Genomic DNA, 15490 nt, shown 5'->3' on the forward strand with positions numbered 1-15490 from the left:
GCCTCTCTACTGCCACAATGAGGTAACTGTCAGATTGGAGGACCAACACTCATATTCCTTCTAGGTACCCTCCAACCTGACGGCATGAACATCGATTTCTCTATCAGTCATTTCTCTCCCTAGCCCTTCTTTCTTTTCCATTCCCCATCCTGCTGCCCTCTTACCCCTTCCATTCACCTGCCTGTCACCTCCCCTTCCCTCTCCTATCAGATTAGTCTTCTTCAACCCTTTTACTTATACCACCCATCACCTCCCACCTTCTCAATTCATCGCCGCTCCCCCAGCCACCTACAATACCCCTGTCCTGGCTTCACCCATCACCTGCCACCTTGTACACCTCCCCTCCCGCACCAGATTACTCTGGCTTTGTTTCCCCTTTCTATCTGTCTTTGTTTTAGCTGTGATTTGCACTGATGTCCTGTTTATCCACTTTTTCTTCACTGTCTTGTGCAATTTAAGTTGTGTATTGTCAGAATCTACAGGCTGCAAGAAATCATTTCTTTATACCTGGGCCTCACTGTATTCACGTACATGACAATAATGTGAAATTGACTCTATTTCTTAAAAATTTAATGTTTTGGGGGAAAAGTACAATTGAGCAGCATGTTTGTTTTCAGTGTATTGATATTGCCATTCTCAAATAGTGATCAATCTTTCTGTGTGATCATCCTCTGTGAAATTGTACCATGGCCTCCGGTGTCCCTGACAACGACACCTGCAAGAAGTGCATCCAGCTGCAGCCGCTAACGAACAGCGTTAGGGAACCGGAGCAGGAGCTGGATGACCTCCGGATCATTCGGGAGAATGGGAAGTTTACAGATGGTAGTTTCAGGGAGGTTCTAATGCCAAAGGAGCAGCACACAGGTAATTGGGTTATCATCAGGCGAGGGAAGGGGAAAGGGCCGGCAGAGCAGGGCTTCCCTGTGGCCATTCCCCTCAACAACAAGCATACCAATTTGGATACTGTTGGGGGGGATGATTTACTTGGGACAAACTGCAGCAGCCTGATCTCTGGCAATGAGTCTGGTTCTGCAGTGCAGAAAGGAGGGGAGAAGAAGAGGAGAGTGGTAGTGATAGGAGACTCGATAGTTAGAGGTACAGACAGGAGGTTCTGTGCTCGCGACAGAGACTCCCAAATGGTTTGTTGCTTCCCAGGAGCCAGGGTCAGGGATGTCTCTGATCGCATGCACAGCATTCTAAAATGGGAGGGTGAGCAGCCAGATGTCATGGTAAACATCAGTACCAATGACGTAGGAGGAAAGAGTGAGGAGGTCCTGAAGAGTGAGTATAGAGAGCTTGGTAGGAAGTTAAAAAGCAGGACCTCGAGGGTGGTAATCTCAGGATTGCTACCTGTGCCATGTGCCAGTGGGGGTAAAAATAGGATGCTCTGGAGGATGAATCCGTGGCTGAGTAAGTGGTGTAGGAGGCAGGGTTTCAGATTACAGGATCATTGGAACTTCTTCTGGGGCACGTGGGACCTGTACATGAGAGACGGGTTACACCTGAACTACAGGGGAGCCAATCCTCTAAATCAATATACAGAAGTACCGACTAGAGAGGATGCAATATTAGATCTCCTATTAGGAAATGAGTTAGGACATGTGATGGAAGTGTGTGTAGGGGAACACTTTGGTTCCAGTGATCATAACACCATTAGTTTCAACTTGATCATGGATAAAAATAGATCTGGTCCTCGGGTTGAGTTTCTAAACTGGAAAAAGGCCAAATTTGAAGAAATGAGAAAGGATCTAAAAAGCGTGGATTGGGACAGGTTGTTCTCTGGCAAGGATGTCATTGGCAAGTGGAGGCCTTCAAAGGAGAAATTTTGAGAGTACAGAGTTTGTATGTTCCTGTCAGGATTAAAGGCAAAGTGAATAAGAATAGGTAATCTTGGTTCTCTAGGGATATTGGAACTCTGATAAAGAAGAAGCGAGAGATGTAAGACATGTATAGGAAACAGAGCAAATAAGGTACTTCAGGAGTATAAAAAGTGCAAAAAAAACTTAAGAAAGAAATCAAGAGGGCTAAAAGAAGACATGAGGTAGCTTTGGCAGTCAAGGTGAAGGATAATCCAAAGTGTGTCTATGGGTATATTGAGAGAAAAAGGATAGTAAGGGATAAAATTGGTCCTCTTGAAGATCAGGGTGGTTGGCTATGTATAGAACCAAAAGAAATGGGGGAGATCTTTAATGTTTTATTTTGCATCTGTATTTACTAAGGAAACTGGCATGGAGTCAATGGAAATAAGGCAAACAAGTAGTGAGGTCATGGAACCTATACAGATTGAAGAGGAGGAGGTGCTTGCTGTCTTGAGGCAAATCAGAGTAGAGAAATTCCCAGGACCTGACAGGGTATTCCCTTGGACCTTGAAGGAGAGCAGTGTTGAAATTGCAGGGTCCCTGGCAGATATATTTAAAATGTAGGTATCTACGGGTGAGGTGCCGGAGGATTGGAGGATAGCACATGTTGTTCCGTTGTTTAAAAAAGACTCTAAAAGTATTCCAGGAAATTATCGGCCGGTAAGTTTGATGTTGGTAGTAGGTAAATTATTGGAAGGAGTACTAAGAGATAGGATCTACAAGAATTTAGATTGACAGGGACTTATTAGGGAGAGTCAACACAGCTTTCTGCGTGGTAGGTCATGTTTAACAAATATATTAGAGTTTTTCAAGGAGGTTACAAGGAAAGTAGATGAAGCGAAGGCAGTGGATGCTGTCCTCATAGACTTCAGCAAGGCCTTTGACAAGGTCTCGCATGGGAGGTTAGTTAGGAAGATTCAGTCTCTAGGTATACATGGTGAGGTAATAAATTGGATTAGACATTAGCTCAATGGAAGAAGCCAGAGAGTGGTAGTAGAGGACTGCTTCTCTGAGTGGAGGTCTGTGACTAGTGGTGTGCCACAGGGATCAGTGCTGGGTCCATTGTTTTTTGTCATCTATATCAATGATCTGAATGATAATGTGGCAAATTGGATCAGCAAATTTGCTGATGATACAAAGATTGGAGGTGTAGTGGACAGTGAGTAAGGTTTTCAAAGCTTGCAGAGGGATCTGGACCAGCTGGAAAAATGAGCTAAAAAATGGCAGATGGAGTTTAACACAGACAAGTGTGAGGTATTGTACTTTGGAAGGTCAAACCAAGGTAGAACATGCAAGGTAAATAGTAGGGCACCAAGGAGTGCAGTAGAACAGAGGGAACTGGGAATACAGATGCAAAATTCCCTAAAAGTGGTGTCACAGGTAGATAGGGTAGTAAAGAGAGCTTTTGGTACATTGGCCTTTATAAATCAAAGTATTGAGTATAAGAGTTGGAATATTATGGTGAGGTTGTATAAGGCAATGGTGAGGCCGAATTTGGAGTATTGTGTGCAGTTTTGGTCACCAAATTACAGGAAGGATATTAAAAGGGTTGAAAGATATTAAAAGAGTTGAAGATATTAAAAGAGTGCACAGAAAGTTTACAAGGATGTTGCCTGGACTTGAGAAACTGAGTTACAGAGAAAGGTTGAATAGGTTAGGACTTTATTCCCTGGAGCGTAGAAGACTGAGGGGAGAGTTGATAGAGGTATATAAAATTATGATGGGTATAGATAGAATGAATGCAAGCAGGCTTTTTCCACTGAGGCTAGGGGAGAAAAAAAAAAGAGGACATGGGTTAAGGGTGAAGGGAGAAAAATTTAAAGGGAACATTAGGGGGGGGGGGCTCCTCACATAGAGAGTGGTGGGAGTGTGGAATGATCTGCCAGATGAAGTGGTAAATGCAGGCTCACTTAACATTTAAGAAAAACTTGGACAGGTATATGGATGAGAAGGGTTTGGAGATCCAAGTGCAGGTCAGTGGGACTAGGCAGAAAAATGGTTTGGCACAACCAAGAAGGGCCAAAAGGCCTGTTTCTGTGCTGTAATGTTCTATGGTTCTGTGGTTCGTTGTGTGACATGCCAATGCACAGAGGGCTCTCTACTGTGCTCATGACAAGAAGTGTGGAATAACAAGTTTAATGTCACTGTTGCAAAATATAAGGACCTATCAGCATTACAGAAATGACATGAGAATTAACAGGGAATAAAGCCCCCTTTCTGTCGGTGTTTGAGTGTACTGGAACCAGTTTTGGTCTGTTATGGACCAACAAAATGACACCTCAAAGATGAGCAGATGTGTGAGGCAAAGGATGCAGAATTAGGTCATATATGGTGTAAAAATGTGTTGTTTTGTGGTAACAGTACAGTGCAAAGGCATAAAATTACTATAAATTACAAAGTAAATAAATTGTACAAAAGAAAGGAATATTTATGCACCGTGAAGGTGAGAAGCTGAAGAATTGTTGAGTGTGGAATTCTAGTTTTGTTGATTTCCTTGGGGGAGACTCAACCATTATTAGACTCATATCAGGTTTTTGATCTTCGACACCATGAGAATATCCAGTGCTCACTGCTCAGGGAGTCATCAAAGGGCTGTTTTGGAATGTTGTTAATTAATCCACTGCTCAATGCATTCGCAACAACTGACAGATTTAAAAGAATCTGTGTGGCAAGCATGCCATCACAGAGCAGCCTCAGGATATGAATGTACTTTTCAGGGCATCTATAGGTGGATAGGACATCCTATAGGAGTTCCCTTGATACCAAGTCAAAGGCTTTGGTGAGGTCGATGAATGCCATGTACAAAGGTTGAAGTTGTTCTCGACATTTTTCTTGTAGTTGTCGCATTGTGAAGATCATGTCGATTGTTCTACGTGATGGTCTACGTCTCTGCAGAAGGATCTTCTCGACTAAAGGCTTGAGCCGGTTGTTCATGGTGCGAGTGAGGAGCTTTCCTGCTGTTGCTAACAGGGAAATTCCATGAAAGTTTCTGTATTCGGATCGGTCGCCTTTCCTTTTATAGACGGTAATAATTGCTGAGTATCTAAAGACTGCTGGTATGTCTTCATTTATACAAATCTTGATAAGAAGTTGATGCAGTTGGTAATGAAATGGGTTACCTCCAATTTTGTAGACCTTGGCTGGTATTCTATCAAGTCCAGCAGCCTTGTTGTTTTTCAGGGTTTTGATGGCCTCCTTGACTTCTTCAAGTGTTGGTATTTTGCTTAGGGAGACGTTAACAGGCTGTTTTGGGATGTTGTTAATTACATGAGAAAATCCACTGCTCAGTGCATTCACAACAACTCACAGATTTAAAAGAATCTTTTCTCCACTGCAGCTGGTTGTGTAACCTAAAATGGAGTTTTCTGTTTACCAATATTTCTGCTACTAAAAGTACCATCAAAGCTATTTAAACAACTGGATATACTTAGATTTATACCTAATTACCCAATATTGATTTGTTCTGTTGTAACAAAGTATTAAATTGCACGTCCTACCTTTCAAAGCAGGCTTTTTCACAGTTATAGTGGAAGTATCAAAAACAAATCCATTGTTGCCTGAAAATTAAAATTTAAAAATAAATAATTTTCATAAATGATTGCAGGATGATATAAAGCTGAAATATGAAATAATGGAAATTTTCTGAATCTGATGACAATTTAGGTGAAGGGTTTCAGTGCTGGGTCATGGAGCACAGCAAAACTTCATTTCCAAACCCATGAGTAGAACAGAAGAGCACAAAACTTTATTGTTGTTGCTCAGGAAAACGAGATGGCAGCACTACTCCAGTCTGTGCAGAGCAGATAATAACAATTCATGCAGCACAAATTAATTTAAAAAATGTATGATAAATAAAAATTAAATGTAAAAGGTTAAAAAAATGAAACCGGGTAAATCACACTCTTGGAAATTCAGTCAAATATTCTGATATGAGAAAGGCCTACACTGTTCCATCAAACACTGCAAGGCCAGTAATACACTCTGTCCTACTGAACATTTCAGTAAAGCACAGATTACGTACAGTGTAAAGCTCCCTTTTGAGTTTAATTCCTACCTCCTGCTGAACTGGAATTTTTTAGACTTGCTTGGATATTTTCGACTTTTTTATTGAGAACTTCTTCAGAAAATCCTTCCGAGGTGCTGATAGCAAGTAAAACTTCATGATCCACAACGATACTGCCTTGCCTTTTTGCAAAAATAAAACACAAGTTAAACTAGTTGAGTTAAACCTTAGCATCTGAATAGAGAAGGGTGTAGATGGATAATGATTTAAAAAAAAACTATCATCTAGAGATAGAAATGTCAATGAACAGTTTTGGTTTTCTGTGGAGGAATTTGAAGTTAAATACTTATATCCTTCTACCTTAGGTCACTAACTTATCAATCACTCCTGCTATGGACACTTTCCAAGGTCAAAGATCTGTATGCTCCACGACCACTGAACTAAGTGTGTAAATGTAGGAGGGGACATGTTGAAAAATAAATGTGCTAGGTTTTCTAAAATTGACACCCTCTACCTTAGATTACAAACTTATCAATCACCCCTCGTATGTACTTTGTTAATTAGAATTACTTTGAAGTTTAGAACTTGAGTACTATACTCTTCTGAAGCCAAATGCACAGGTTTCGACTGATAGTATGCACCTTTACAACAATCAAATTGATTTAAGGATGTTCCTTTGTGAAACACATTGCTCAGGTCCTGGGTGTGTTCATGGCAACATCAGAACAAAATGGTTTATTTTCTGAATATATTGTTGTCATGTTATGGTTTCTGCATTTGTTACTCATTGTCAGACTCTCTTGTCATCAGTTTTACAACTGACCAGATTAAATGACATTCAGGTAACTAGAGTTTCATGTTGGCAAGAATATGACAGGTTCTCTCTGAGAAGGGAGTGAACTCTTTTGTTTTCTAGAATAATTTGATAAATGTTTCAGAATGGAATTCTGATTAATCAGATCGAATTTCAAATGGCCATGATTAGAAAACTGAATTTCTCAGAACAATTGATGACTATATTCCACACTGTGAGATTTTGGATCTGCAGTGGAATCAAGTGCTGCAGGGAATGGATCAGACACTATTTGGGATCCAGCGCAGAGGAGACCCTTCTGGCCATTCAATCCGTGTTGCCTCAGCAAACCCCAATTCAACCCTTGCCTAATCATGGGACAATTTACAACGACCATTTAACCTGCCATCCACTAGGTCTGGACTGTGGGAGGAAACTGAAGCACCAAACACTTGCTCCAATTTCTGATGTCCTTGGAGAAGAACAAATCCAGAGAAGCACTCTCTATTTATTCTTTTTGTTTGTGGTACAACGTCTGCATGATAGAAACTCAAAAACATTTCCTGGTGAAAGATGTTTCTTTGAGTGCACTAACGAGAAAAGAAAAGTGTGATTTTGATGCAATGCAGATGAATGAGATGAAAGGATAAGGAAATTGATTTTGAAGTGGGAATGTTTGCCAAAAGTATTTAAGCTTCCAACACCACAACTAGTCCTCAGTTTGATCTCACTATTGTGATGTATCCCACCAAGAATTTTGTAACATCACCAGCTGCACAGCCAGACAGTCTGAGTCAAGTCTCAGACTTTGTCTTTAGAGTGAGCTTGGCTCAGGAAATATTTGCATCCTCTGAGTTGTAAAGGCTTTGGTTCACACCCGTTTGCAGAGACTGCCTTGATCACGTAATCTCGGTGGATTTCCCAGCACAATTGTAGAGAAAATACTAGTGTGGAATTATCCTAAATCATCTACTGGAACAAAACCACGGACATCTTCCCCCATGTTTTAAGCAATAGTTATCCTGAACCAAAATAAATTTTTTTCTGACTGAAGCTTTACAGTGTTGACGCTGGCTACTGTGTACATCCAATAGTAACAATGATGTTCGTTCAGGAGTAGGTTGAAGTGCTTTGGGTCATCCTGGCAGATGAAAGTTACACCTACCCATTCAGGGTCAGTGTACAATTGATGACTAAATAACCTTTTGAAGTAGCCAGCTGATTACAAGTTGACGTAATATTTTAGTGATTATTTTTGACATCCATTGCTGAAATGGCCAGTATTTATTGCCCATCCCCAATTTCCATGAGGATGCTATTGCAATCCCTCTGCTGATGGCACTTCCTCACTACTTTCCACTTCTGAGGGATGGGTGGCTTTGTTTACTAAAGATCTGTGGATAGAATTGAACATTGTGCAATCTGTGAACATCTCCACCTGTGGCTATTGAGGGAGGTGGTTGATTCTAGGATATTGCCCTGAGGATCTCCTGCAGTGATTTCCTGTGGTTAGGATAAATTACTTCAAATAACCATAACCACCTCCCTCTGTATTAGTTATGATTCCAGAAATGGGAATGATTTCCTTTTAATGCCCACTGACTGAGTTTCCAGAATGTGTCGATGCCACACTTGGTCAAGGCCGTCACTATAGCCACAGCTCTGGACTTCATCTCTCTGGCCCAGATTTAGAACATGGTTGGAATGAAGTCTGAAGCAGTGTGATCCTGGTAAAGCATGAATCAGTGAGCAGGGTATTGCTGAGATTACCTAATCTTTATAATCTTCACGCCTTTGTATCCTTCAACCGTAATATAAATGATGTCCATCTGAAAAGAAACAAGGAATGTGTTATCGATATTCCTGAATTTGACTGTAAATAGCATTTTCTTAAAGAACGGACTGTAAGAAAGAAAGCTGAGATATTGTTAGGCATAAGAACATAAGAAATAGGAGCAGGAGTAGACCATCTTGCCCATTGAGCCTTCTCCGCCATTCAATAAGATCATGGCTGATCTGACCATGGACTCATCTCCACCAACCTTGCTTTCCCCAGGATCTTTAATTCCCCTACCATGCAAAAATGTATCCAACCTCACATTAAATATATTTACTGAGTTAGCCTGCTTCATTGGGCTGAAAATTTCTGAGATTTACCACTCTTTGGGAAAATCATCTCCTCCTCATCACCATCCTAAATTTACTCCTCCAAATCTTGCAGCTGTGTCCCTTAGTATTTGTCTCACCAACCAGTGGAAACAATTTTCCTGCCTCTATCTTATCTATCTCTTCCATAATTTTATATGTCTGGAAATAGATCTCCTCTCATTCTTCTGAATTCCAGCGAGTGCAGTCCCAGGTGACTCAAACTCTCCTCATAGTCTAAACCCCTCTTCTCTGGAATCGACCTGGTGAACCTCCTCTGCACCACCTCCAAAGCCAGTATATCCTTCCTCAAGTAAGGAGACCAGCACTGTACACAGTACTCCAGGTGCAGCCTCACCAGTACCCTGTACAGTTGCAGCATAACCTCCCTGCTCTTAAATTCAATTCCTCTAGCAATGAAGGCCAACATCCCATTTGCCTTCTTGATGGTCTGCTGCAGCTGCAAACCAACCTTTTGTGATTCATGGACAGGTGCTGTAATCTTTTACTATTTAAATAATAATCTGATCTTCCAGTTTTCTTTCCAAAGTGGATGACCTCGCATTGACCAACATTGTTCTTCATCTGCCAGACCCTTGCCCACTCACTTAACCTATCTATATCTCTCTGCAGGCTCTGTGTATCTTCTGCACAATTTGCTTTTCCACTCAATTTAGTACCACCAGCAAGCTTACATACAATACACTCGGTCCCTTCTTCCAAATCGTTAATGTATATCGCAAACAATTGTGGGCCCAGCACTGACCCCTGTGGCACACCACTCACCACTGATTGCCAACCAGAGTAACACCTGTGTTTCCCAACTCTCTGCTTTCTATTTGTTAACTAGTCCTCTATCCATTGTAATACATCACCCCTAACTTTATGCATCCTTTATCTTATGGATAAGTCTTTTATGTGGCACCTTATCGAATACTTCTCGAAATCCAAGTAAATAATGTCCATCTGTTCCCCTCTATCCACTGTACTCACTTTATCATCAAAGAACTCCAGTAAGTTTGTCAGACAAGACCTGCTTTTGCTGAATCCATGCTGCATCTGCCTGATGGGTCCATTTCTTTCCACATGCTTCGCTATTTCATCTTTAATGATAGCTTCATGCACTTTCCCAACTACAGACGTTAAACTAACTGATCTATGCTTATCTGCCTTTTGCCTACATCATTTCTTGACTAGTGGCGTGACAGTCACCTTCTTCCAATCTGCCCGGACCTGCTCAGAGCCCAGAGAATTTTGGTATATTATCACCAAAGCCTCAACTGTAACTTCTGCCATTTCTCTCAATACCCTGGGATTACTTGGTTCGACAGGGACAATAACAAACCAGTGATGAAGGCCTTGACACCCGAGGAGGATACAGTGCTGACAATGAGCACATGAGGTGAGATGTAATCTCTGCAGTACCAACACACAAAGAGCAGCTGAGCTGACCAGCTAGAGGTTTTTACTGAAATCAATAACCTCTCTTTCCCTAACTGTTTCCTAACAGGAACCATACTAATCCCAAAGCAGTCAGCAGTAACATATTCAACAAGTACAGACCGGTTGCACTCACCCCCATAGCAGCCAAATGCCTGGAGAGACTGGTTATGTCTCACATTAAGAATGCCACTCCACTACCCTAGACCAGCACCAGTTTGCCTATATGGCAAACAGATCAACCGAGGACACCATCTCTGTCCACATCATTCTGGAACTCCAGGAGCATTAGGACATCTTTGCAGAATGCTTTTTATTGGCTATGTTTTTGCCTTCAACACTGTACTCTCTAGACTAAGTGTCATTGATAGGAAAGGATATGCCCAGGTTAAATTGGAATCAGAGTTTGGCAGATAAAAGTGCTCTTGAACAGTAGTGGTGGTGGGGAATGCACTTTAGTTGGGGAATGCACTTTAGGTGGGGAACTTTTAGTACATGTCTGGGTAAATTCCCTTGAAGAGAGAGGAAAGTGACATTAAAGTGAGAATTACTTGTTTAATCAAGACAGATGGAACTGGAAAATAGTACAGAAAAGAAAATACATTGTATGACAGATGAAAATGTGATTCAGGCTGTTAGAATTAAAATATTCAAAGTAAATTCATTATCAAAGTACATATATGTCACCATATAGAACCCTGACATTCATTTTCTTGTGGGCATACTCAATAAACCTATAGAATAATAACCATGACAGATTCAATAAAAGACTGCACCAACTTGGGTGTTCAACCAAAATGCAAAAGGCAACAAACTGTGAAAATACAAAAAGAAGAAATAATCATAGTAACTAAATAAGCAATAAATATCAAGAATATGATGTGAAGAGTCCTTGAAAGTGAGTCCATAGGTTGTGGCAACATTTCAATGATGAGGCAAGTGAAGTTGAGTGACATTTTCCCTTTTGTTCAAGAGGCTGATGGTTGTGGGGTAGTATCTGTTCCTGAACCTGGTTGTGTGAGTCCTGAGGCTCCTGTACCTTCCTGATGGTAAGTGTTAGCTTAGTGTCTGTTTCCACAGATGCTGCCTGTTCAGTTGAATTAACATTCAGTTCAGTTCCAATTAACATTTCTGTTTTATTGGAACATATGAAAGATCCCAGGTTGAATACACCAGTGGAAACAAGACTGATTATAGAAAGCTCAGAGATGAAATACCTGAGACAATGAAAATAAGGATGGCAGAAACCATTAAATGGAATCCAAAATAGGTATGTAAATGGGAAAGTAAAAGTTACAAGAGAACGACTGGGCCAACTGAAAACCAAAAGGAAATTTGCTAATAGAGGCAAAGGGCATGGCCAAGATACTCAGTAAGTATGTTAGTAAGTATTACTTGCCACCAAGAAAGATGATGGTGGCTGTAACTACAGCGCCAAAAGTTTTTATCAGGATTCTGGATGGGTAAAGTGTTTTAAACTGGAGATACTGGGAAGACCAGGTGCATTTGAAGCAGATACATTACATATTGCCAATATAATGCATCTAAGGTTACTGAGGTAGCTGCAAGGACACGAGTCATAATTTTCCGAGTACTGTACCTATAGATTCCAATTGATCTCTTAATATCAGAAAATTGCATTGTTACATCCCTGTTCAACAAAAGAGGGTGGGGATCAACTCTGTATTACAGACCAGTTAATTTCAATTTGGCAATTGGGAGGATTCTATTAGTAATGATTAGACTGAATTAACAGTCACTTGGACAATTGGCACTGATTAAAGAAAGTCAATGTGGATATGACAGGAAAAAAATCAATAATCAAATATCTTTAATACATGGTGGGATTGATTGTGAAAGCAAGGAAGTAATGTTAAGCTGATACATGTTACCATTGGGAGCACAGTAAATACAGGAGGGATGGCACTTGACTAACCTGATCTGCAAAGTCTCTCGAGAAGCTTTTGTATTCTGGTGAGCTCTCGTTCTCCAGCTCTGCTGAAAATTTCTGATTCGTTATCCTGAGTTCGACATCAACACTGGCTTCAACTTCATCTGTAAATCATCAGTTACAATTTAATCAATCACACATCAGCCAAGATTAAATAGGGGATAAATTCTTTTGACACAGTAGCTTGCAATGAACTGGAAATTAAGGACCCCCATCACCCAGGACATGCCTTCTTCTCATTGATGCCATGAGGAAGGAGATACAGGAGCTTGAAGGCACACAGCTTCTTCTCCTCAGCCTTCCGATTTCTGAAAGGACATTGATCCAGTGAACACAACCTCACTATTTTTTTGCACTAATTATTTAATTTAAATATTTGTATGTATTTACGTTCACTGTAATTCACAATTATTATCTATTGCAATGTACTGCTGCCACTTAACAGCAAATTTCATGACGTACCGGTGATATTAAACCTGATTATGTTGCTGAAATGACTGCGGTAAGAGAGGTGCTGGCAGATTAAGGAGTGACTTTGAGAAGTGGTATACTTGGAAGAATGAATATTTGCAGCGTTAAGGGATTTAGAAACAATAAATGGGAAACATGTTTCAAAGAACAGCTACAGGATGATGTGCCCGATTGCCTTCTGCTGTTTGGTGCTAAGTGACAGTTGATCACGACTGTTTCTAGGTGTGAGAAACCCTTAACCTTGTGCTTCAATTTCCATATCAGATACGTAGGGGAATGGCATGTGGAGAATTCTGTTGGGACGTTGTTGGGGAAATTGGATGATATTGTCCTGAGATAACATTTTTATTAACACAATGCTGGACAAGAGAGTCAACCATTTCAATACATTTGACTGTTTATGTTATCATTCTGAAATAAAAATAGAAGGCAGTATCTGCGGATTGAGAATTGGACTTCACATTTTAGATAAATACACTCTCTCCAGAACTGGGAGCATTTAGAAACCAGTTGTGTTTTGAGTTGCAGGAAAGAGAAGAAGAAGGGGAATGTCTGTGATGTGTTGGAGATCAAGAAGCAACGAAAGTTCCACAGTGGTGTTGAGTGAGAAAGAGGGAAGAAAGTTTGTTCATCACAGCAGTATTAGGAAATGTAGAAGAGGCATGACCCTAAAGCAGAAAAGCAGAGATGATTTACCAGTGAGCAATGACTTTACCAATAGGTGGCAAAATAACAAGCCACAAGAGGCCACAAAACGAGTGAGCAAAGAAACTAAACAATAAGTAACAGGGTAAACTTTAGGCAGGGGGAGTGCAAGCTAGGAGCATCTGGTTGAGGCTGGATACATGGTCAGGTGTGCTGGCTGGGTCAGGCTCATGCTATAGGGACTCTCTCTCAAGATTCCAGATGATCAGTGTGAGAATCTGTGGGGCTGGGGTGATGGGGTGAGGAGCGATCTCCATTTCACCTGGGAAATGGGTTGGGAGGAGGTGGTGAAGTTGAACTGTTTGAAGAAGAGCGTCCAGTGAGCATAAGGAAGTGAGCCTCAGGAAGGGCTGAGTTTGTGGATCTGCTGTATGGATATGAGGTTCTGGTGGTCAGTCCAGATCAGAAAGGGCTTGGCAAATAGCTGTTTGTCTCTTAGTTCATAACAATGTGTTGTAGTGTTGAACCTGTATCTTCCCATCCAGTTCTCACTGGGAGAGAACAGTGACTATGTCAAATGCATCTGCCTCTAACTTCCAGAGGGGTTTCTATGGCAGAGAATAGGAGTGGTAGTGAAGTGTCTCGAGCTCCTCGAAAACTCCCTGATGGCGGTAGGAGACCAGGTGATTCATGAGGTAGGTGAATTGGTGAGTGAGGTGAGAGAAGTGTCGACTTGCCTGGCAGAAGGGGTTCTGGTGGTCTTGGAGAAGATGAGGATGTTATCGAGGTAGATGAATGCATACCGGTGTAGCATTCTCAGAGGGTCACATTAATGAGGATTTGGACTGTTGAAAAGATCGAAAGACATCTCCAAGTATTTGCTGTGGCCAGTAGGTGTCATGAATGTGCCTTCCACTCTTCTCCCTGTCGGAGATGGATCAGGTTGTACGTGCTCTGTAGATCCAGTTTTTGAAGATCTTGGTCTCGTGGAGGGTTTCAAATGCACTACCATCAAGGGCAGAGGGTAGGAGTACTTCATGGTGACTTTGTGCAGTCCACAGTAGTCAATGCAGAGATGAAGACCCCTCCCCCATCTTTCATTTTGACATAGAATCCTGCACTGACTGGGGACAGGGATGGGTAAATAAAGTCACACTGTAGCGCTTCAGTGATGCAGTGATTCACGGCTTTGGCCTTAGGTGGAGAGTGAGAACTGATGGCCTCAGGAAGGGCTGGTATCCAGGAAGTGGTCAGTCATCTGATCTGTGAGGTGGCAGGGTGCTGGCTTTCTTTCTACTGAGGGCAATGCTAAGTTGTGATATTCCTGTGGGAGTTTGGTGAGGTAGAAGATTTCCTCCGTTTCCACAGATTTATGGGTTGAAGTCAACTGGGGTTGTAGGCAGGAGGTCCGACAAGTGGTTCGCCAACTCAGCAGTGCACCTGACAAACAGGTGAAGAGGGTTGTGACTGGTGAGTCAGGAGTAACCAGGATGAGAGGAGTGCTGGGCGAGTTGATCAGGAGGAATTGATCACGGTGCTCTCCAAGTCTGATGTGCACAGGCTCTGAATATCCAAGACCCAAGGGACATCAGTCAATGACCATGGTGTTGATGTGGTGAGAGTGAGGTTCAGTAGGGAATTCAAGCTGCCCACAGAGTCCAATCTAGAAATCTGGTGGAGCTACTTTGGGAAAATTTGCTCTTGTGGGTGTTGAGGAGGAGGTTACATGAAATAATTGTTCTTTGACAGAATGCAGGAATGGTGTTAGCTTGGCACATGCAAAGCTGAAAAAGGAGAAGAAAACAGAACCGAACCAAATAGAAAATACCAGCAGCACCAGCATGGATAGACCTTCGATTTCTGTAAAAGCCTGCTCCTTCATCAAAGCCATTATCATTTGGAAACTGCATGCTTGCAGTAGAACATTTGAACAGTGATGGAAAGGAAGATCTTTGTGGTTGTAAACTGAAACATGGTGGTGCTCTGAAGACCAGGGTGTCATCCGGTCTCTAACAGGTGCAGTACCTGCATTCCTGAGACTCAAGTCACACATCACTGAAGCAAATACAGGTTAACAGTTTGTGGTCCAACATCTCCTGTCACCCAGCCTGTCTTTATCTCTCATGTCAACCTGAACTATCTATTAATTCTAACTATTATGTAAATTAACCAAGATCTGTACT

At 41.6% G+C, this 15490-nt stretch overlaps 1 protein-coding gene across 1 annotated transcript in view; it reads right to left on the reverse strand.

Moving 5' to 3' along the window:
* LOC140729817 (mucin-3A-like) overlaps positions 1-15217 on the reverse strand; it is a 31089-nt gene extending 15872 nt beyond the window's left edge. Inside the window, exons 1-5 of the mRNA XM_073050029.1 lie at positions 15136-15217; positions 12177-12295; positions 8426-8484; positions 5914-6044; positions 5357-5416 (exon numbers count right to left, since the gene is read on the reverse strand). Of these exons, the coding sequence (XP_072906130.1) occupies positions 5357-5416; positions 5914-6044; positions 8426-8484; positions 12177-12295; positions 15136-15217 (451 nt within the window). The remainder of the gene's footprint in view (positions 1-5356; positions 5417-5913; positions 6045-8425; positions 8485-12176; positions 12296-15135) is intronic.
* Between the last annotated feature and the right edge of the window lie 273 nt (positions 15218-15490).

Source organism: Hemitrygon akajei, chromosome 6 (assembly GCF_048418815.1).
Source record: "Hemitrygon akajei chromosome 6, sHemAka1.3, whole genome shotgun sequence".
NCBI classification, from domain to species: Eukaryota; Metazoa; Chordata; class Chondrichthyes; order Myliobatiformes; family Dasyatidae; genus Hemitrygon; species Hemitrygon akajei.